Raw genomic sequence first — 23,415 nt, forward strand, 5'->3', positions numbered from 1 at the left:
AAATATACACCAAATTTCAAAGACTTTGTATAAAATCCTATCTAATAAAAGAGGTAATATGCAAATTGACCATCACTCCAACACACAAGATGGCCACCCCCAAGTGGTCAAAGATGGCTGCCCCCATGTGGTCACAAGATAGCCGCCACAAAATGGCTGGCAGGGGAGGGCAGTTGGGGATGACCAGGCCTGCAGGGGAGGGCAGTTAGGGGCAATCGGCCGGCAGGGGAGCAGTTAGGCGTCGATCAGGCTGGCAGGGGAGTGGTTAGGGGCAATCAGGCAGGCAGGCAGGCGAGCGGTTGGGAGCCAGCAGTCCCGGATTGTGAGAGGGATGTCCGACTGCCCGTTTAGGCCCGATCCCAGTGGGACATCCCTCGTGGGGTCCCAGACTGGAGAGGGTGCAGGCTGGGCAAAGGACACCCCCCTCCTGCACAAATTTCATGCACTGAGCCTCTAGTGTATATATTAAATATCTCATAATAATTCTAACTTTGATTACATATTAAAATAATATATTGAATGTGTTAAAACATATTATTAAACTAATTTCACCTGTTTCTTCTTAGTTCTTTAATGTGGCTACTAGAAATTACATGTGTGGCTCACACTTATGGCTTGCATTATATTTCCTCTGGACTGTGCTGATCTACAGGCTTTTCCCACACAGTGAGGAACATGACACCTGTAGTCCTGGACTCAATTCATGTGAGCTTAAAAACATCATAGCAAAGAAAATGTTTTCCTCTTCCTGCTTCAATTTTCAAATGTTCTTCTAGGAAAAACTCTGGGGCAGCTTGGATGATGTATCCAGCCCTTGGACTAATCGCTTCCAGGCAGAAGAGGAACTGTAATGTACAGCACTCTCAGAATCACAGTTAGGGAAACTAAGACATGGAAGAGAATTTAGTAAATTATATATTACCAACAGATGATTTAAAAATGAGAGAGAAGATGGAATAAAAAGGGAAGAAAACAGAAAAAAAAAAAGTAAAAGAGAAACGGAGAATTCACCCAAGTTGAAGGTGTAAGTAAAATATCAGCTAAGAGAGCATGGTATTAAAATCCACCCATGCTCATTAAACCAGATCCCTTTACTGATCTTTCTATGCCGCCCCAGTTGCAGTTGTGAAGAAACATTCTTCTCCATAATCTAAAAGAGATGGGCAAACAATTGCCCACATGCCAAATCCAGCCCAGTGCCTGTTTGTGAAAATAAAGTTTTATTGGAACCCAGCCACAAGGGTTCATTTACATATTGTGTATGGCTGCTTTCATGCTATGACAGCAGAGCTGAGTAGTTGTGACAGAGACCATCTGGCCTGCAAACCTAAAATTTTACAATCTTGCCCTTTAGAGAAGACATTCAGGCGCTCTGATCTGGAGTGTATTTCCCTACAAAGACCTGCTTCTCTCTCTAGAGAAAGGAGAGAGAACAAGAACAATAAAATGAGAGCACCTGGCTGATGTGGCTCAGCAGAAGAGTGTTAAAAACGAGAGGTCACTGGTTCAATTCCCCATCAGGGCACTGCCCGGATTGTGGGCTTGATCCCCAGTAGGGGCTGGGGAGAGCTGCAGGAGGCAACCAATTGGTCAAGGTTGTTTCTCTCTATCCCTCTCACTTTCTTTCTCTCTAAAAATCAATGAAAACATATTAAAAATAAATAAATAAACTGAGAGCAGTCATGGGTCCCCTACTTCATGAAAGAATAAAACGAAGTTCCCTGCAGAATACATTTTTAGACAATCTTACAACTTCCCTTGTGATTAAGTCTCAAATGCAAATTTTGGCTCAAATTTAGCCATGATAAATCAGACTTACTGCAGGAATAAACAGTACCCTACTTTTACGGCACTCTCTTCCAGGTACACATTCCTACTTGTATAAAAGTATGCCCACTCCTATTTGGTTAGACAGAAACTATTAAGATAAGATGAGGGTTCTCTGTGAATTCTTTATGGTCTCTCAAGAAACAGACAACTGTTTTGCTTTAATACCAGATTTCACAAGAATGCGTTAAAGCAGTCTTTATTTCTAAAAGCTACTTATTAAGTGTAACTTTATTGGATCCAAAAATTCTATCAACTAAACGGTCTCAAATTCTGAAGCATCATTTAATCTGTGGTTTAGAGAAAAATCTTTGTGAGGTCAGCTTTTGAATTTATATTCATTTATCAGGATCAGGGAGCTTTTAATGTCTGCTATCTTATGCTCGCTGAGAAACAACTATCAATACATGTCACAGTAAAAGCTTGCTGGATTTTAAACAAAGAGAATATTTGGTGGAAATTACCAGTTTCCTCCATAGTAACTGTATAAAACTAAATGAACTTTCAAACAGTCCCAATAATAAAGGACAATGCAAGAATCCATCCAAAAAGAAATCCTAGGGAGATAAATTAGCCTAATTCTCTTCTTCTGGGTACACAGAATGCCAAACCCTCCCCTTTCCTATAGAAGGTGAGAAGAATGAAACATTTCAAAACTGCAAATGTACTAAAACTCAATCTTTAGTGACAAGTCATACACATGTTTAACTCATCCCATGACCTATTCTCCCTAACTATATGAAAGAATGATAGGACCGACAACTGAAATGCTTTTTTCCCCAGCAACATTTCCTTTAAACTTTTCAAACACAGAGCATCAGTAAGATTATTGCATTCAAGTATATCATGAATTAAAGCTATTTCTTGAAAAGCCAGGATTACTTTGGCTAGTATGCTATCACTTTAGTTGTTTCTTAACAATTTCACTTGATAGGTTCAGTTTTTCAAGTTTCCATACCATTTCTACAACTCATTTTGTCTATTAGTGGATAAAATAGGTACATTTGGACATATAAACTTATGATGGCTTTCACAGTGCAGTAAAATTTCACTATAGCAAATCAGTAGGGTGTATAGTCAAACTCCATGCTATCTCAATGTTAGAAGTCTACTTAACCTTTCATTTATTTGGGATGTCAAGGTAAAACTATACTGATGCTGATAAAGAGTATCCTAACCCTAGAAATTTGAAGAGTTCATTTTAGGATTTAGACTATCAGTCATAAGCCTAATGATTAAAAATTAGAAGCATCCAAATGTAAATAATATGTAAAGCAGCTTCTAATGCAAACTTTGTTTTTAAGAGTACAGCCAAATATTCCAAGGTTATGATTCAACAACTTCCAGAACTTAGATCTTAAAACCCTCAACAGATATTCTGGGTTACTTCTGGAATGACAGTTGGTGGTGGTGGTTGTTGTTGTTTTTATTGTGTTGGGATTATTGAAGCACTCGATAAGATGACAAAAATCACAAAGAGCTTGTAATTTTTAAAAAATATTTTTAAATTGAATTTATTGGGGTGATAATCATTAATAAAATTGTATACGTTTAAATAGGGTTTTTGTTGTGTTTTTTGTTTTTTGTTTTTGCTACTATTTTGTGTGATATAAATATTTCTTTTTTGGTCTTGTTGTTTTACTCTCTCTGCATGAACAACAGATCCAGAAAGACATCAGTGCTTCAATGTACCCATTTCACCTACAGGAGAAAAATCATTTCATAGTACTTTTATTTGGGGAAAGGAAAGAAGCTTTCTAATTTGCCAAATAGATTCCACTTTTCTCCTATTTGACTAGCAAAAAAAAAGTAAGGGCATCATAATATAAATTTAGAAGTCTTGGAAAAGAAAATGGGAAAATCTGATTTTGAAAAGAAAATTTAAGACAGATTATGATTCAAGGAACATTTTTTTTTCCTTTGACCTTCAAGAACAGGAGGAGAGGCAACACCAAGTTCAAATAAACAAGACAACCAATCAAACTGATAAGGCCCCAAAAATCAAACCAAAGATACTGTAATTGTAAATTATGGAGTAAAGTGATTATATAAATAAGGTACTTTCATATATTACTACATCTGGTTTTAAATAGTCTGAAATAGAGTTTTAACTGGAATATATGGAGGTCAATGAGTCTGTGATCTAAGAGTTTCCAAGGAAACTGCTTGCTACTCTAATGGAGCACAGTAAATGCTGAAACCGAATTAGTTATGCTTAATAATGACAGCTCTAATACATATATTTTCTACAACAGGAGTGAGGAGAAACTAATGTAAATTGCTCACTTCCATTCTCACTTGGACTTCACAACTCCTGGATACAGAGTAGAAAACTAGTCTAATAGAAACTAAAAATGAAAGTGTAATGAAGCACAAAAATCCAATGTTTTACTTAATGAAACATGAAAATTAAAAAAGTGTCCCTTAATCTTTTCTATTGCCTGTAATTTATATTCCATAAGACCACACTTCCAATCATTATTAAGATTAATATCTAATATTATTTACTCACTACAATATGCAGGAAAACTTGTACAGGATTCTGTCTTCTCTTCAAACTGTTATAAACACTGCTAACTCTTTAAACAACATCAAATTAGGAAGGTAGAGATTTTTCTTACATTAGACTAAAGCTATATAGCCCCAGGTTGAAATATGGAACTGAGGGCAGTCACAACCAAAACCCGCATCTAGCGATGAACATAGGCCTTTGTCTTAGGCTTTCAGTTCAGAACTTTCTCCCTGGTCCATTTAGTTTCTTTCACCCTAACCACAGCCTAGCCACTTGCATTCTATCTTTCTCTGCAAAGCATCTGCAGATCCATCCCCAAACCACAGCTTCCCTGCATTCATTTTAAAGAATGTCATGGCCCGGCCAGTGTGGCTCAATGGTTGAGCATTGACCTATGAACCAGGAGGTCACAGTTTGATCCCCAGTCAGGGCACAAGACCAGGTTGCCGGCTTAATCCCCAGTAGGGGGTGTGCGGGAGGCAGCAGTGATTTGCTCTCATCATTGATGTCTCTATCTCCCTCTCCCTTCCTCTCTGAAATCAATAAAAATATATTAAATATTTAAAAAAATAAAAATAAAAAATGCCATGTACACTGGCCTAATTCGATTCTCATTCTCTTCAGGTCATGCCAACTATGAGGTGCCTGAGATCAACTGCTAACATAAGTACGGAAAATAAAATGCCCTTTAACAATGCATAATTAGTATGCAATCTGACTTAAAGATAGAATGCATATTAGACAATTTCTAACAGATCTTTCATGCCAAGAAGGTTATTTTATCTTATAATTAAACATTATTTCAAAATTACTTTTAGGGCTACTCTTTTAGCTTTTAGGTAACAAAGGAACTTAATGGATCTAATGCAATTAATCTATATATATAAAAGCCCAACTGAACAGTGGACCAACCAGAACAACCAGAACAACCGGTGGCTATGACGCGCACTACAGCAGCCAACCGACCTGATCTGGCCCCTGATTGGTCTCCAACACCCCAATCGGGGGTGTGGCCAACTGGCCAACCGCCTGTAGCCCCTCCCCCCTGCCAGCCCAGCCCAATGGGCCCCCATTGTGGCGGGCCAGCCAGATCTCACCCATGCATGAATTCGTGCACCAGGCCTCTAGTATTTTAATAGAATTAATCATCCAAACAAATGCTGGTAAATCAATCGCATACATATTCAGAGTAATATAATTACTTTAAAAATTCATTTATAGTCTCATATTGACAACTATATATTTTTACCTTGAGAAGGTATGTGGGAATATTACTGAAATCCACCGGCAACTTCAAAAGGAAACGAGCTGAAAATTCACCAGTCTGTAGAAAGAAAAGTATAAAAATAAGATTAAAAATCAAAAAATAGGTTGTGACATGACAATTACAGCCAAAATCACAAGTTCAACCTGTTCAAAATATAGGCATCTTCAGTTTGGGTAAAACAACATGAAACAAAAAGACAAAAAAAAAAAAAGGATGAAAAAGTACAGGAAGATCAAAAAAAGTATTAAATTATTAGTTACTAAAAAGTACAATTAAAACTTTTAAAATGTTTTATAAATGCAATAAAATTATAATGCAGTAGTATTACCTTTGTTTATTTTTAAGTATAGAAAGAACTCCTTAATGTATGGTTTCTTAAAAACATGAACAATAGAGACAGACCTGCCCCTTTGATTCCTTTGCTTTTACTGAAGCATTCAGACCACTTCACTAATATAGGGGTGGGCAAAAGATTAATAATAATGAATAATATAATAATTAATAAATACATAATAATATAAGAATAAGCTCTGTGTTTCACGCTCTCATAAGCATAAACCTACTTTTGCCCCTCCCTGAATTTATAACCCACAGGCTCAGGACATATATCATCAGCCTTCATAATTTGTCTAGAAGTGCACACAAGGTCAAACTTCTACCCATATAAAACAATTCATCAGTGGATACGCTAAATAAGATTTAATTCCCTGAAAATCTGTTAACATTATCATCAACTAATATTTTTCAGTGATTCTATCTGTAAACCAGTCTTCATAGGAAAGATATACAGAGGTTTGGCAATTTAGAACATTTAACTAAACTATCAATAATTTTATTTTTTTAAAAGAGAAAACTCACATTAGAGAAAAAAACTCAATTTTTATGATGGGAAAGGCTAAGGAATCACATTTTTTATGTTTTTATTGATTTCAGAGAGAGGAAGGGAAAGGGAGGGAGAGAAAAAAACCATCAATGATGAGAGATAATCATCAATCGCCTGTTTCCTGCATGCCTCCTACTGGAAATCGAGCCCACAACCCAGGCATGTGCCCTGACCAGGATGAAACCGTGAGGTCCTGCTTCATGAGTCGCCGCTCAACCACTGAACCACACCAGCCGGGCTACGGAATCACATTTTTTAAAATCTTTGTCATAGTCTAGAGGAGGGGTTTTCCAATTGGGTTGTACAGACAGCTAGGGGGTTCCAAGGGAAGTCTTGCAAATGCCACAAAGATGGGTGCTGAACTGATGGGATTCTGGGTCTTCCAGCCTCTCTTGATGCAAGCCTGCAGCTCAGCTTGTGATTTTGACATGTTGGGTTTCACTGTTACATGCTGTCCGGACAAAGAACTTCAGGGATAATCTAGAACCACTCTAAAGAGTTTATTTCTAGCTTTTTATATTGTGACTACTATAGAGCTCCCAATATCTCCACTCCCTTCCTCCCTTATGAAAACAAACACCTCAAACTCCCCAAAACATATCTTTAAACACAGTATGCACTTACAGGTTTTTAATGGATGAGTGGATGAGCACACACAGTACACATGCACACTTTTTAAAAAAATATATATTTTATTGATTTTTTACAGAGAGGAAGGGAGCGGGATAGAGAGCCAGAAACATCAATCATCGACCAGCTGCCTCCTGCACACTCCCTATGGGAGATGTGCCCGCAAGCAAGGTACATGCCCTTGACCGGAATCGAACCTGGGACCCCTGAGTCCGCAGGCCGACGCTCTATCCACTGAGCCAAACCAGTTAGGGCACACATGTACACTTCTTACATTTGATCCACAACATGCATCATTCTTTTCTATAAACACCCTAGCAACTGGCTCCAAAGTCTTGGCCCTAATTTTAAAACTCTAACCTAAAGCCTTAAAAATTCAAACAGAAATATAAACCTTGAACTCAAAAAGATCACAATGATAACCACCATCTGCATAGTTGTTTGCTGTTGGTTTTACTGCTTACAACATCTTTTAATTTACATCAACTCTGGCTAAGGACAGAGCACTTCTTCCTTACCACAAGCCTAATCCTGAGACAGAAATGGCAGAATGAGAGAAATGAATGAACAGAATCAAAGCTGAGGCAGCCAGATAGAGTCACAACAGGCACTGTGCCACCAGGAATCCAAAGGTGAGAATGAGGACTAAACCTGAGAGCTGAGAGCTGCACTCAGTATAAAACATCAATACATTCACTCTACTCAAAACCCAACATCTGAGAGGATAGTTAAGAACCACTTGAAGATGTATAAACAACTCATCATAGTGGGTGGAAGGAGGTCTCTGAAAGATCCTTATAAACTCTTACCTTCTGTTATGGTCCAAGATTACTAAAAGGTGTGGTTTTGGTGCTATGTTAAGCTTTTAGAACTAACATAAGCTCCTAGAACTCTAGAACTAACATATCCTGTTAAATGTGATTCTTTGGACCTAAGAGAGTCTGTTTTTAAGTATGAGAGGTCATACTTTAAAAGGAGTAAGTATAGGGACAACATAAAAAAAGTACAGAGGTACAGAGTTAAATAGGAGCTTATAAGAGGGGCACCTAGCCCAATGGGAGTTTGGTGAGGGATATTGGAACACAAACAGAAAAGTCTTCCTTATCTAATGAAAATAAACAAACTAACAGAATAGAAACGGACTCAGAGATACAGAGAACAAACTCACAGCTGTCAGGGGGGAGGGGAGCTGGGTCAGTGTTACTGGAATGGACAAGCACTGATACTGATCTGAGGTCACCCAGAAACTCCCTTCTCCGTAGGTGAGCTATTTTCAAACCCCTGTGGGATGTGCAACAATCATTCATAAAATCAGTGAACACCAAAATGGCTACTACATGTATGTGGAACATTTGTTAAGTCAATCCTGTGGAGGTTGACACCGGTTTTTAAAATGTACCAAGAAATTAGAAGAGGTTGGTTGGACAGACAATAGTAAGTCAGACTCCATTCATTTTTTATTCATTTTCAAATTTTAGGGTCAAACAACCTACCAATTTATAAGTAGCCACTTCTACCCACTAGTCTAAAATGTCAATCTGTAAGTTAAAATGGCAATCTCAAAACTTTGAATTTCTTAGACTCAATGGGTCTTATATTTTTAAATAACAAAAGGAATGAAATGTGGGATTTAAAAAATTAAAAGAACTCTTGTACATATAAGGTAATCAGGAAAATAATTGCATATTTAGCACTTGGACTCATTTGAACTGCTAGTTATTTTAGTACATGCACAGAACTTTAGCTCTTTTGCCCTTTTTTAGTTTGTACAATATGTTTTTATTCTACCAGCTATTTCAGACCAACATTCTTTTAAAAATGCTCAGATGAGCCTGGCCGGCATGGCTCAGTGGTAGAGTGTCATCCTATGAACCAGGAGGTGATGGTTTGTTTCCAGTCAGGGTACATGCCTGGGTTGCAGGCTCGATCCCCAATGCGGGATGTGCCGGAGGCAGCGGATCAATGATTCTCTCTCATCATTGATATTTCCATCTCTCCCTCCTTCTCCCTTCCTCTCAAAAATCAATAAAAATATATTTTTTTGAAAAATGCTCAGATGATCCCTACATTATCCCTTCTCAAAATGTTGATCCTAGAACTAGTATAAATGTGTTTATTGGCAAAAGACTGATTTATACAACTAAATTCATAATAAATGAATCTTAATGCTGTGAAGAGAATTTGATCAAATAGAAACCATAAAGAGTACTTTATCTCCAACTTTCAAGCCTACTATACATTCTTTATTTTGCCGTTGAGAGACTAAATAAAACAGCACTTGTTTCTAATAGCATTGGAAACATCAGAAACTAGGCAAGAATTCCGTTTTCAGTTTTACACTGATTTTCCTTGTGAGCTGTAAGCTAATCTTCCTCTGCAAAATTGAGTAAACAGTGATTTAAAGCATATCTTACTATAAAAGTTGAGCTATAAACATGATATGGGGAGCAACACCTAAGTCAGAAATCCTTTCTGAGATCTATCTCCAACAATGACTTTTCCCGTGTTTTTATATTTGAAGTTCCAAGTTATTCACGCAATTTATGGTCACTCTGTGGTAATGTCAAAGACTGCTTCCATAGCAATCTTTCCTGTAAGCTGAAAATGAGACATTTAGATGCAGCCAAGTGAACAGAATAATTTGATTTTTTTTTTCCAATCCTTGGTCAAATCCTCTCTTGGATAGATGTAGAAAATTATCTGACCTATGACTGTTAAAATGTCAGCCATTCTGCCAACTGCCTTAATGGCAATTTCCCCAGCATTAGCAATAAATACGTGCATCCTTCCTTCTTTCAAGTTATAGTACATTGGCAAGTAACAAACTAACAACACTGAGTTTGGGCAATGTATTAGGTCTAAGCTTTTCTTCTGGTAATAGCAGCTGTGTCAGAGTTCTCTCCCCGCTTTGGAAGTGACAGGTAGGCATCTTACGCAGACTGGATTCCAAACCCAGGTTACTCTGTAAAGGGAAATTTTACTTTCTTAGAGACTGTTCCCTGTCAAGCTTTCATCTGAAATTAACTGCTCTTACCACTTAGATAGCTAAAAGCTAAGAAGTACTTGGCTTTAATACTTAGCCACAAGAGTGGCTATAATTTTAGCTGGGTGACAGCCTGGTAAGGGTGATTCTTCCAATGGACTCTGACAACCAATAGGCTAAGTCTGCGGGTTGTTCCCTGGCAAATGCATAATTATCTACTGCATGTAAAAAGGAAAGCCAAAGTTAGGCTAATTAGAACATCTCATACTTTACAAAATGGTGTTCTAAGATTGTTCTAAGTTCTAATACTGTTTAATTATTCCCCAAACCCTGTTCAGTAGATCTAATTCATTTATACCTATTTTAGAAATGAGGAAATTGAGGCTTAGAATAGTCAAAAAACTTGCCTACAATAATTGAGAGAATAATAGAGTCAGAGCTCAACCTAAGGCTCAAGATGTATTCATCCATTCATTGCTATAGGTTAAGAGTCTAAAATGTGTCAGGACCTATAAAGGCACTGCAAATATTATGAGTAAAATAGAAACGATACAGTCAACATGATGAAAGGGAAAATGCCGATAATCAAGAATACTCTATCTGAGACTTAGTACATGAATTTGGCAATGTAGCAGGATACAAAATTAACCCCAAGAAATCTGAGGCATTTCTATACACCAATAGTGAACTTTCAGAAAGAGAGATTATAAAAACAATCCCGTTTACCATCGCACCAAAAAAATTACGCTACCTAGGAATAAACTTAACTAAAGAGGTAAAAGACCTCTACTCAGAAAACTACAGGACGTTGAAAAAAGATATAGAGGAAGACATAAACAGATGGAAGAACATACCGTGTTCATGGATTGGTAGAATCAACATCATTAAAATGTCCATACTACCCAAAGCAATCTATAAATTCAACGCACTTCCCATTAAAATACCAACGGCATACTTCAGAGATCTAGAACGAACTCTCCAAAAATTCATCTGGAATAAAAAAAGACCCCGAATAGCTGCAGCAATCCTGAAAAAGAACAAAGTAGGTGGGATCTCAATACCAGATATCAAGATGTATTACAAAGCCACTGTTCTCAAAACTGCCTGGTACTGGCACAAGAATAGGCATACAGATCAATGGAACAGAATAGAGAGCCCAGAAATCGGCCCGAACCAATATGCTCAATTAATATTTGACAAAGGAGGCAAGAACATACAATGGAGCCAAGATAGTCTCTTCAATAAATGGTGTTGGGAAAATTGGACAGGTATATGCAAGAAAATGAAACTAGACCACCAACTTACACCATACACAAAAATAAACTCAAAATGGATAAAGGACTTAAATTAAATGTACGACAGGAAACCATAAAAATTCTAGAAGAATCCAAAGGCAACAAAATCTCAGACATATGCCGAAGCAATTTCTTCACTGATACAGCTCCTAGGGCACTTGAAACTAAAGAAAAAATGAACAAATGGGACTACATCAAAATAAAAAGCTTCTGCACAGCAAAAGAAACCATCAACAAAACAACGAGAAAACCCACTGTGTGGGAAAACATATTTGCCAATGACATATCTGATAAGGGCCTAATCTCCAAAATTTATAGGGAACTCATACAACTTAACAAAAGGAAGATAAACAATCCAATCAAAAAATGGGCAAAGGACCTAAATAGACACCTTTCAAAAGAGGACATTCAGAAAGCCAGGAGACATATGAAAACATGCTCAAAGTCACTAATCATCCGAGAGATGCAAATCAAAACAGCAATGAGGTACCATCTCACACCTGTCAGACTGGCTATCATCAACAAACGACAAGTGCTGGAGAGGATGTGGAGAAAAAGGAACACTGGTGCACTGCTGGTGGGAATGCAGACTGGTGCAGCCACTATGGAAGACAGTATGGAGTTTCCTCAAAAAACTGAAAATGGAACTCCCATTTGACCCTGTGATCCCACTTCTAGGAATATATCCCAAGAAACCAGAAACACCAATCAGAAAGGATATATGCACCCCTATGTTCATAGCAGCACAATTCACCATAGCTAAGATCTGGAAACAGCCTAAGTGCCCATCAGTAGATGAATGGATTAGAAAACTGTGGTACATCTACACGATGGAATACTATGCTGCTCTAAAAAGGAAGGAACTCTTACCATTTGCAACGGCATGGATGGAACTGGAGAGCATTATGCTAAGTGAAATAAGCCAGTCAATGAAGGAAAAATACCACATGATCTCACTCATTCATGGATAATAGAGACCATTGTAAACTTTTGAACAATAATAGATACAGAGGCAGAGCTGCCTCAAACAGATTGTCAAACTGCAGCGGGAAGGCCGGGGAGGGTGGGGGTGCAGGAGGTAGGGGGGTAAGAGATCAACCAAAGGACTTGTATGCATGCATATAAGCATAACCAATGGACATAAGACACCGGGGGATAGGGGAGGCTAGGGGACTGTCTAGGGCGGGGGGAAAAAATGGACACATATGTAATACCCTTTGTAATACTTTAAGCAATAAAAATAAAGAAAGAAAGAAAGAAAGAAAGAATACTCTATCTGGCAAGGCTATCACTCAGAACTGAAGGAGATCAAGAATTTCCCAGACAAATATAAGAATAACCAATGGACGCAAGATACTGGGGGGTAGGGGAGGCCGGGGGAAGGTCAATGGGGAAAAAAGGAAACATATGTACTACTCTTTGTAATACTTTAAGCAATACAATAAAATAAAGTAAAATAAAATAAAATAAAATAAAAAAATCTGCCAAAAAGAAAGAATTTCCCAGACAAGCAAAAGCTAAAGTTTGTCACCACTATATCAGCATCACAAGAAATGTTATGCCCAGCTAGTGTGGCTCAGTGGGTGAGCGTCAACCTATGAACCAGGAGGTCACAGTTCAATTCCGGTCAGGGCACATGCCGGAGTTACAGGCTCAGTCCCCAGTAGGGGGCATGCAGGAGACAGACAGCCAATCAGTGATGTTCCTCTCTCATCAATGTTTCTATCTCTCTATCCCTCTCCCTTCCTTTCTTAAGTCAATAAAAATATATTTATTTTAAAAAGAAATGTTAAAGGAAATTCTTTAAGTGGAAAAAAAAGGCCAAACTAGAAATAAGAAAATATATGAAAGAAAAACTCTCACTAGTAAAGGCAAACATATCGAAAAAGTAGTAGACCAAACATTCATAAAACTACTATGAAAACAATAAAAATGGCAATAAGTACATGCCTATCAATAAACACTTTTTTAATATTTTTATTGATTTCAGAGAGGAAGGGAGTGGGAGAGATTGAAACATCAATGATGAGAGAGAGTCATTGATTGTCTGCCTCCTGCATGCCCCTCCACTGGGAACTGAGCTTGCAACCTGGACATGTACCCTTACCGAGAATTGAACCGTGACGTCCTGGTTCATAAGTCGACATCAACCACTAAGCCACGCCAGCCGGGCTCAACAAATACTTTAGATGTAAACAGACTAAGTGCTCCATTCAAAAGACATAGATAGGATGGCTGAATGGATTAAAAACAACAAAAAAGACCATTACATATTCTACCCCACATGAGACTCATTTCAGAACAAAAGACACACACTGACTGAAAATAAATGGATGGAAAAAGATATTTCATGAAAATGAAAAATTTTTTAAAAGCTGGGATAGCAATACTTATAGGCAAAATAACCTTTAAAACAAAGGTTATAACAAAAGACAAAGGAACTAGAAATTCCACTACTGGGTGCTTAGCCAAAGAAAGTGAAACATGAATTCAAAAAGATATATGCACCCCTATATTCAATGCAGCATTATTTACAGTAACCAAGATATGGAAGCCAACTAGGTATCCACTAATAGATGAATAGATAGAGGAGTAGTTATGTATGTATGTATACACATACACACACACACACACACACACAGGAATATTATTCAGCCACGAAAATGAATAAAATCTTGCCATTTGTGACAATATGGATTGATCCAGAATGTGGACTTACTTATGCTAAGTAAAATAAGTCAGAGAAAGACAAATACTCTCTCATTTCACTTATATGTGGAATCTAAAAAACTAAACAAATGAACAAAGAGAACAAACAGACTCATAGCAGAGAACTGATAGCTGCCAGACGGTTGGGCAGGGGAGGACTGGGTAAAAAGATGAAAGCAATTAAGAGGTACAAACTTACAGTTTTGATATAAATAGTTAAGAGGGTAAATTTAATTTTATATATCTTGTACCACAATAAAATAAACAAAATATATTTTTTTTAAAAAAAACAAAAGACCTTGAACTGAATAAACAAGATGATTTGTAACAAGAATAAATTTTAATCCTACTAGTTCAAAGCATTAATCATGTATAAGACCCTGGAAACTATGTCCTTTTAAGAAGAAGCTGAAGAATAAGACAGAGGAGGCATATTTAACGTAAGTAAAGGAAGACTAAGTGAAACCTAAAAGAATTAGCACAGAGAAGGGAAGTTAAACTTATTCTGTGCTTAACTAGACTAGAGAGTTTATTAATGTACTTATTCAACTAATGTTGACAGAGAGTAAACAATGTGGCAGACACTATTCTGGGTGTTTTTCATGTAGGACGAACAGAACAAAGATCCCTGCCTCCATTGAATTTATATCCCAGTGTAAGGGATAGACAAGCAATAGACATAAGTAAGTGTGTAGGCTGCTTCTAGGTGGCTTCCGATAGTCCCGGGTAGTCGCACTCTTATGTCATTCCTCCCTGTGTGTAGACTGGACTTAACAAACAGAATACAGCAAAGATGATGAGATGTCTCTTCTGAGATTAGGTTAGAAAGAATGTGACTCTGTCTTGCCCACACTCTCGCTCTCCTGACTGATCGCTCTGATGTAGCCAGCTGCCATGCTATGAGCTGCCATGGGGAGAGGCCCTGTGAAGAGGCAAGGAGCTGAGGGCAGCCTCTAGCCAACAGCCAGCAGTGAACTGAAAGGTACCAACAGCCTTATGAATGAGCTGAGAATGGATTCATCTCCAGGTGAGTCTTGAGATGACTGCAGCCCTGGCCAATTCCTTGAGTGCAGCTTGTGAGAGACTCTAAGCAGAGAGTCTACATAGACTATTGACAAATAAAAACTATGATAATCTATGTTGTTTTAGCTCAGAGGGAAGGGGGAGGGGCGGGCAGAGATTAACCAAAGAATTTATATGCATATATGCATAACCCATGAACACAGACAATAGTGCAGTGAAGGCGCGGGAGGAAGGGGGGTTCACTGGTGGGAAAAGGGGGACATCTGTAATACTTTGAACAATAAGAATAAATTTAAAAATAATAAATAATAATATACTAACATGCAAAAAATAAAAATAAATGTTTTAAACCACTAATTTCTAGAATAACTATCTAATGCAGCAACATATAACTAATACAATATATTAATCATATGGTATGTTAAAAAAGAGATGCAAAAAACGTAGAGCAGGGTACAGGTGGAGGGATGTGAATTATCCTTTTAAAAAGAGATATTACAAAGACTTGCAAGTGAATGTTTACAGCATTATTCTTAACAGTTAAAACATGGAAACCCGAATGTCCATCATTGGTGGATGGATAAACAAAATGTGGTATGTCTATCCAATGGGGTATTAGTCAACCACAAAAAGAAAATGAAGTGCTAAGACATGCTACAACATGGATGAACCGCAAATGTATTAAGAGAAAGAAGCCAGTTAGAAAAGACTACATATTATATGATTCCATTACATGAATGTTCAGGAAAGAACATCTATATAGCAGAAACTAGTTAATGGTTACCCAGGTCTGGAGATAGGGATAGAATTAACTATAAATGGCATGAGGAACCTTACTGGGTGATGAGATCATTAAAAAACGGGACTGTGTTTGTGGTTGCTCAACCCAGCAAATGTGTTAAAAATCATTGCATTATACACTTAAAACAGGTGAATTTATGATATGTAAACTATACCTCAAAAAAGTTGTTTAAGAAAACGATGCACGTTAACGCAGGCATGGCTGAGACTATGACAAATGAGTAAAAACTATAAGTAAGGGCATTAGGCATGCAAGTAGTTAGGGGAACTACACCATACAACAGCATAAGCACACCTGGTGTGTCTGCAGCACAGCAAAGGTGTGGCTAGAGCTGAATATTTTTAGATAGGAAGGTAGGAGATAAAGTGAGGGAATTAGTGAAGAATAAAGGATGGTGGTGATAGAAATCATGTAGAGCATTTTATGCCACTGGCTTTTACCATGAGAGTCAAAGAGAGGTATATGAAAGTTCTAGGCTGAGGAGTGATATGATCCAACTTGCATTTCAAAAGGATTATACAAGGATGGCCAGTGTGGTTCAGTGGTTAAGTGTTCATCCATGAACCAGGAGTCATGGTTCAATTCCTGGTCAGGGCATATGCCTGGGTTGCGAGCTTGATTCCCCAGTAGGGGGCGTGCAGGAGGCAACCAATCAATGATTCTCTCTCATCACTGATGTTTCTATCTCTCCCTCTCCCTTCCTCTCTCTGAAATCAATAAAAATATTTTTTTAAAGAAAGAATCATATAACTTAAAGAAACTATAAAAAGAAATTATAAAAGGCTCCATATAAACTAGCTACCTCCAGAGTTAACCTCACATATCTGACTGGGATACTAAAAGAGGTCTGGACACAGACAATAGGGTTGTGAAGGCCAGGGGGGCGTGGCCTGGAAGAGATAAATGGAGGGGGGGAAAGGGAATATATGTAATACTTTCAACAATAAAGATGTTAAAAAATAAAAAAGAAAGGGTAACTTGCCAGTGTCTCAAAATGTGGCCTATGAACCACCTGCATCAAAACCTGGTTTCAGAATACTTGGGGCTGGGGATGTGAGACTCCAAATTTTACAAATTTCCCAGGTGATAACTCTGAGAAACACAATGAACCAGATAAACATCAAGGTCCCTTGAAACTCTAAATTATGAGAACATATGTAGGCAACCTGAATCATGTCTATCTAAGAAAATGGCTAGGGCTTGTTATAACTAGACTAGAGGCCCGGTGCACGAATTCGTATACGGGTGGAGTCCAGCCGGCGCGCCCCAATCAGGGCCAATTGGGGACAGACGGGGGAGGGGCCGTAGGAGGTTGGCTGGCTGGCCCCACCCCCATTGGGGTGGTGGTGGCCAATTGGGGGCAGGATTGGCTGATAGGAGGGGCTGCAGAGGTTAATCAGCCGGTCCCACCCCAATCAGGGTGTGAGGGGCTGATGAAGGGCAGGGCTGGCCGGGGGGAGGAGCCATGGGACGTTGGCTGGCTGGCCCCACCCCCTTTGGGCCAGTTGGCCAGCCTTAGTGTGTGTCATAGTGACTGGTTGTTCTGGTCATGCTGGTCTCTTGGCTTTTATATATATAGATATCTGAATTGATTATTTTATTTTATTACAGATAAAGTGCATTTTTCCCCCATTTCCAAAAACCTTACCCAGTTATTTTTTTTCCCAGCATAAATTTCCATGTTCTCTCCATATTGGGGCTCTTCCAGCAATGTCTGGTATTCGAACATGAGGCGGGAGCTCTCACGGAGACGGCTGCATTGAAATTGGTGATATTGTTGCACAAGTTCCTTCACCACAAGTAAGAGACATTCGGGATTTGAGGGATTCCAGGAGGCAAGGTTCTGTAGAAGCCATAAATAAAAGGCCAGTTAAAAATGAATTCTCATACAAATCCAGCATACAGTAGCACATCGATATAGAGGGAAAGAATGATGAAATGCTAGGAGGAGCATACTCCTCTTAGTGATAAACTCAGAGCTGAAGTTAGAAAATTCTTTTCAGCTTGGCGATTTCTCCTGCCTTCTAAAAACCCTCACAGAAAATCAAGAGAAATTCCATCATGAGTAGCCAGAAACAGTAAAGTGTAAAGCAGGGTAGTAATAAACAATAAACCTAAATATCCTAGAAGACTATAATTTTAGCTCTGGAAGACTTAATTTGTTTCTTACTCATTTATAATTTTATTTTTTTTAATCTGCACCTAAATTCAGCATTATATGCTAATGGTATCAACTCAGATCCACAGACCATCTGTGATACCAGATATAAATAAATGTTCTGGTAAACACTAGAGCCCCACAGAAATATAAGCATAATGCTGATGGCTCAGCCTGAAAAGGAATGGAGCAGAGATGAGGGAAAATACAATTAGCAAATGCAAGATTCAGAGAAAAAAGAGGAAGAAAATGGCTTTGAGAGCTTTTGACCAGGAAAGGGGCTAGAAATGAGAGAAGAACTGAAAAGTATATACTATTTTTAAGCTCACTTTCATTCATTCAACAACTATTTACCAAGTGCCTATTATGTATGCGCCACTGCTCTTGGCAGAGATGAGAACAAGCCAAACCCTTGCTCTCAAGGAGCTTACATTTTAGTGGCCAAAATAAACAATAAACAAACAAGGAAATATGTCAGATGGTGATAAATGCTACTCAGAAAAATAGAGCATGCATCCCAGAAGCCTAATGAAGGAAGTATGTCAAGGAGAAAGAAGCGATCAGACTGGGTCAAATGATGTTGATAAGTAAGATGAGACCTGAGAACTGACTGCTGGTTCTAGCGACACTCAGGTCAATCCTGTCCTCAACAAGTGCTACTTGATGAAGTAGAGCTTGATTTCCGAGGGTTTAAGAGAGAATGGGCAGAATGCAACAGCGAACAGCTACACTGATAATGCAATATGGTAACTAGAGGGGGTGTGGGGTTTAAGGGAAAGTTTTGCTCAGATATTTGTAGCCTAATGGACTGTTGGTGTGGAGAGGGGGTAAACGTGATGATGCAAGGTGGGGAAGCAGAATCCCAGGAAAGAACATAGTAAATAGGCAGCTAACCCTGGGATCTCATAGAGTGTTGGCCTTGGCAATAAGCAGAGAATCCATCCAAAGGGAAAGGAGAAAAGTCAAACTAGGTTAAGTGCGAATGCAGGCAGGCCCTTCCATGTGGTGAGAGGAGCTGGTGGCGGTTCTCTCCAGAGAGCTGATATTATCTCCTGCAGCAGGAAGGAAGGTCATCAGCTGAGAGTGAGAAAGGAGGAGTGAATATTAGAAGTTTGAGAAGAAGTGTGAAATAGTCATTTAGAAGAGTCATTCAGAAAAATAAATGGACTGAGGAAATTAAGAGGAATTCCACATAGTGCTAAAAGCTCCACTGAGGTTGGAGGTATGATTATTAAGTGAGACCAATTAGCATAAATTCCACTGTCTGGGTGCAATGTGGAATGGGAGGAATTTAAATTTAACAAAGGCTGAGGTTTTGCCAGACAAGTACAATAGACAGAAAGAGGGACAAGAGATCTTAGAAAGTTTGCAAAACAATTATTGTAATTATGAACCATGCACTTTAAGTCAGGGAAAAGCCAAGTAAGTTCATAATGGAAGTGAGAGTTAGTGAAAAAGTGGTAGGACCTATAGTCCTGGTGAGCTGAAAAAATTGTTGGAGTTGAGATACTAAAAAGAATGAATTGGAAAGACAGGAGGTGTGGTCAGAAAATGGGACGTTTGAAACTGAGATGATGGAGGTGATCTGTAACTGGTATTAACAAGGTGTGGCTAAGAGTGTGCCTGGCTAAGGTAGAAAGGAGGACAAGATCACTGAAGGAAAGGAAGTCAGGGACTGACTGAGAGGCCAGGGTGTTGAAAGGGTTATTTATATGAACATTAATCACCTGAAACCATGGCAAGGGTAATAATGCAGAGTAACAACAAGCCATGTGCTAAAATCTTCAATGAAGCTCTATAGATAATAACAACAAGGAAGGATTGGTGGGTGCTATAGTCTGAAGGCATGAATTTCAAAGCTGGGGCTGGGGGATTAGAGAAAACGAACTGACATTTTCCTTGCTAGCAGCATGGAAGAACACCTCCATATATTATTATATCATTTTATAGATGAAGAAAGTGAGGCAAAAAGTAGTTCAATATCTTATCCAAGGTCACAAAGAGAGCTAACAATAAAGCTGGGTTTCTGACAAGCAATTTGACTCCACGTTCCTCTTTAAGCACTACACCAGATGTTCTTAAACAGTTTTGTCTCAGGTACCTATGACAGTCTTAAAAAGTATTAAGGGTCCTGGCTTCTGTATATGTGAATTATATAATTAAATTTACTATAATAAAATGAAAACTGAGGAATTAAAAACAATTATTAATTCATTTCTAAATTACAATCCTACATGTTAATATAAAAACATTTTAATGAGATAACTATATTTCCTGAAAAAATAGTGAGAAACATGACATTGTTTTATATTCTTGCAAATCTCTATGTCTGGCTTTTTAAAAAGCTGGACTTCCCTATATGCTTTTACAAAATTCAATGTTGCAATATGTTGTTTTGGCTGAAGTATATAAAGAAAATCCAGCCTCACCTAACAATACATTGAAAGAGAGGAGTATTTTTAATAGCCTTTCAAATAATTCTGGATATTCTTCTTTGATACTGCACCAAAACTCAACAGTGGTAGTTTCTTAAAGGTTAGCTGCAATGTGAAATCTGAAGGTATATTAATAAACATTTCATGTTCTTACATTAAATTCCATTTGTCTATCCTGCACTTTTAAAATTTATCAATTACAGTTGACATACAATATTGTATTAGTTTCAGTTGTACAACATAGTGATTAGACATTTACATAACTTCCAAAGCGATCAACCCGACAAGTCTAGTACCTATCTGACACCATACATAATTATTACTATACTAGTGGCCCGGTGCATGAAATTCGTGCACGGAGGAGGGGGTTCCCTCAGCCCAGCCTTCACCCTCTCCAATCGGACATCCCTCTCACAATCTGGGACTGCTGGCTCCTAACCGCTCACCTGCCTGCCTGTCTGATCGCCCCTAACTGCCTCTGCCTGTTGGCCTGATCACCCCTAACCTCTCTACCTGCCTGCCTGCCTGCCTGATCGCCCCTAACTGCCCTCCCCTGCCAGCCTGATCTCGCCCCCAAAGGCCCTGCCCTGCTGGTCTGATCTCACCCCCAACTGCCCCCTCTGCCTCAGCCCCCACCACCATGGTTTTGTCCAGAAGGAAGTCAGACATCCGGAAGATGGCCGGTTGACCCGGTCTAATTAGCATATTACCCTTTTATTAGTATAGATTATTGAATATATATTCCCTATGCTTTATTTTACATTCCCATGACTGTTTTTATAGCTGGCAATTTGTACTTCTTAATCTCTTCATTTTTTTCCACCCATCCCCCATTTGCAACCATCAGTTTGTTCTCTGTGTTTCTGAGTTTATTTTGTATTTTAGATAGATTCCATATATAAGTGAAATTATGTTATATTTGTCTTTCTCTGTCTGACTTATTTCATGTAGACTTTAAATGGATTTTACTCTTGTATGATTCTGTACCATCATGCATTGTCATTTAGATAATACTGATTCACTGAGTTATACAGATCTTCCAAATGTTGACATGTTTCATTTACACAATATCAAAAAATCACATTCATTAATATCATTGACCAATCTCACCAGAAAAGTCTTCTATCAAAAGAAGACAAAAGTTAAAGAAATGCATCCTTTAAAGGGGTAATAATTACTCTGCTCTACAGAGTGTATGGATTTATAGGGACTAAATGGCAATGAGAAAATCATGAAATGTTCTTTTATTTATAGGAAGGATAGGTTTAAAGGGATGTTTAAATTAAGACTTGATGAACAGAGAAAAACTTAGAGCTTCAGCATCATACAGTGATTGAAAGAAGCCTCTTGCTATGAAGTAATTTGATAGAGTACAAAGTCCTGTCCTCACTTTTGAGCTCCTCAAAATATAAATAGGATAATAACAACATAGTATAAAACAAAATGATCATTATGTAGTTTGGGATGCATTTTCTTCAGCGATCAATCAAACATTAATAAATAGAATACACAACATTCCATTTCTTGGTTAAGTATTCCTTTTAAGTCCTTGTTCCAGTAGAGAAACAAAAAGCTTTAGTTGCTTCATTAAAAAAAAAAAAAAAAAAAGCCTTTGTAATTCAATCATTTCTCTTTAGCTCTTTGCAAGTTAAAGGCTATAATCTATACACACATACCAAAATATATATATATGAAAGCATATAAGCTGGCAAACATCTCTTACCAATTTGAATTCATTTCAATTGATTCAACCTAATTGTTAAATGCATAGTAAAGACAGGCCAGCCAGTCCCTTTCCATTAAAATACAATCTCCCAATACATGAAAATGCATCTGACCTCTTTGGCCATTAAATGCACACTTCCCTGAGAAATGACTTAGCTGAAAAACATCCCCATCAAGGGAGATACAGATCTGCTCAGTAAGATCAAATGTCCTCTACTATTGCTGCTACATGACTACTTTTACTTATTAGGTCATTTGTGGTTTGAACCACTTTGCCTAGAAGAAGAGACCACAAAAGATATACTAGATTTTGGTCACTTCCTAAGCCTAGAACACATTTTAAAAACAGGTCTAGCAATGCAGTATATTAGAGCTTCCACTATCTTGAGTAGGAGAGAGAGAAAAATGCCCAAAGCTTCTTCAGGAAAAGGGAGCAGGAGCATAAATTAAGTGTGAAAAACAGAAAAATAAGTATTTCTCTATTCACAAAGCTCTTACTGTACTTTTTGGTACTGCATGAAAGAAGAAATTTGAAATGAGAATGGCCGTGAAGTAGGCATAGGGTTCATAATATATTAACAAAGAGAATAGAAAAGAGATTTCAATAATGAGTAATGAAAAATACATTAAGAGAAAGTGATAGCCCTGGCCAGTTTGGCTCAGTGGATATAGCATTGGCCTACAGACTGAAGGGTTCCAGGTTTGATTCCGGTCAAGGGCACGTATCTTGGTTGCAAGCTCAAACCTGGTCAGGGCACGTGCAGAAGGCAACCAATCGATGTGACTCTTTCACATCAATATTTCTCTCTCTGTGTCTCTCCCTCTCCCTTCCATTCTCTTTTAAAAAAAAATTATATACACACACACATATATATATATCTCGATATATATATATATATATATATATATATATATATATATATATATATGTATATATGTATATATATATACATATATATATGGAAAAATATCCACAGGTAAGGATTAACAAAAAAAAAGAGAAAGTGGTAAAATAGACAAAAACAAAAGAATTAACTACTCTTATGAAACCTTATCCAGTCTCACTAAACACCTATGAAGCAGTTCAGGGAAGGTATTATGCCAATTCTTTTTAAAGACTGCTTAACCAGAGGTAGAATAACTGCTGAGGGTTGTCTACATGACAA

At 38.0% G+C, this 23,415-nt stretch overlaps 1 protein-coding gene across 3 annotated transcripts in view; it reads right to left on the reverse strand.

Moving 5' to 3' along the window:
• The window catches only part of BABAM2 (BRISC and BRCA1 A complex member 2), a 358,405-nt gene that overhangs the window by 227,779 nt on the left and 107,211 nt on the right, over positions 1–23,415 (reverse strand). For 2 of the 3 annotated variants that reach the window (XM_059660250.1, XM_059660251.1), the window contains exons 5-6: positions 17,580–17,774; positions 5,589–5,663 (exon numbers count right to left, since the gene is read on the reverse strand). In XM_059660250.1, the coding sequence (XP_059516233.1) occupies positions 5,589–5,663; positions 17,580–17,774 (270 nt within the window). The remainder of the gene's footprint in view (positions 1–5,588; positions 5,664–17,579; positions 17,775–23,415) is intronic. The other variant, XM_059660252.1, reaches the window with a different exon arrangement.

The sequence above is a fragment of the Myotis daubentonii genome, chromosome 12 (assembly GCF_963259705.1).
Source record: "Myotis daubentonii chromosome 12, mMyoDau2.1, whole genome shotgun sequence".
NCBI classification, from domain to species: domain Eukaryota; kingdom Metazoa; phylum Chordata; class Mammalia; order Chiroptera; family Vespertilionidae; genus Myotis; species Myotis daubentonii.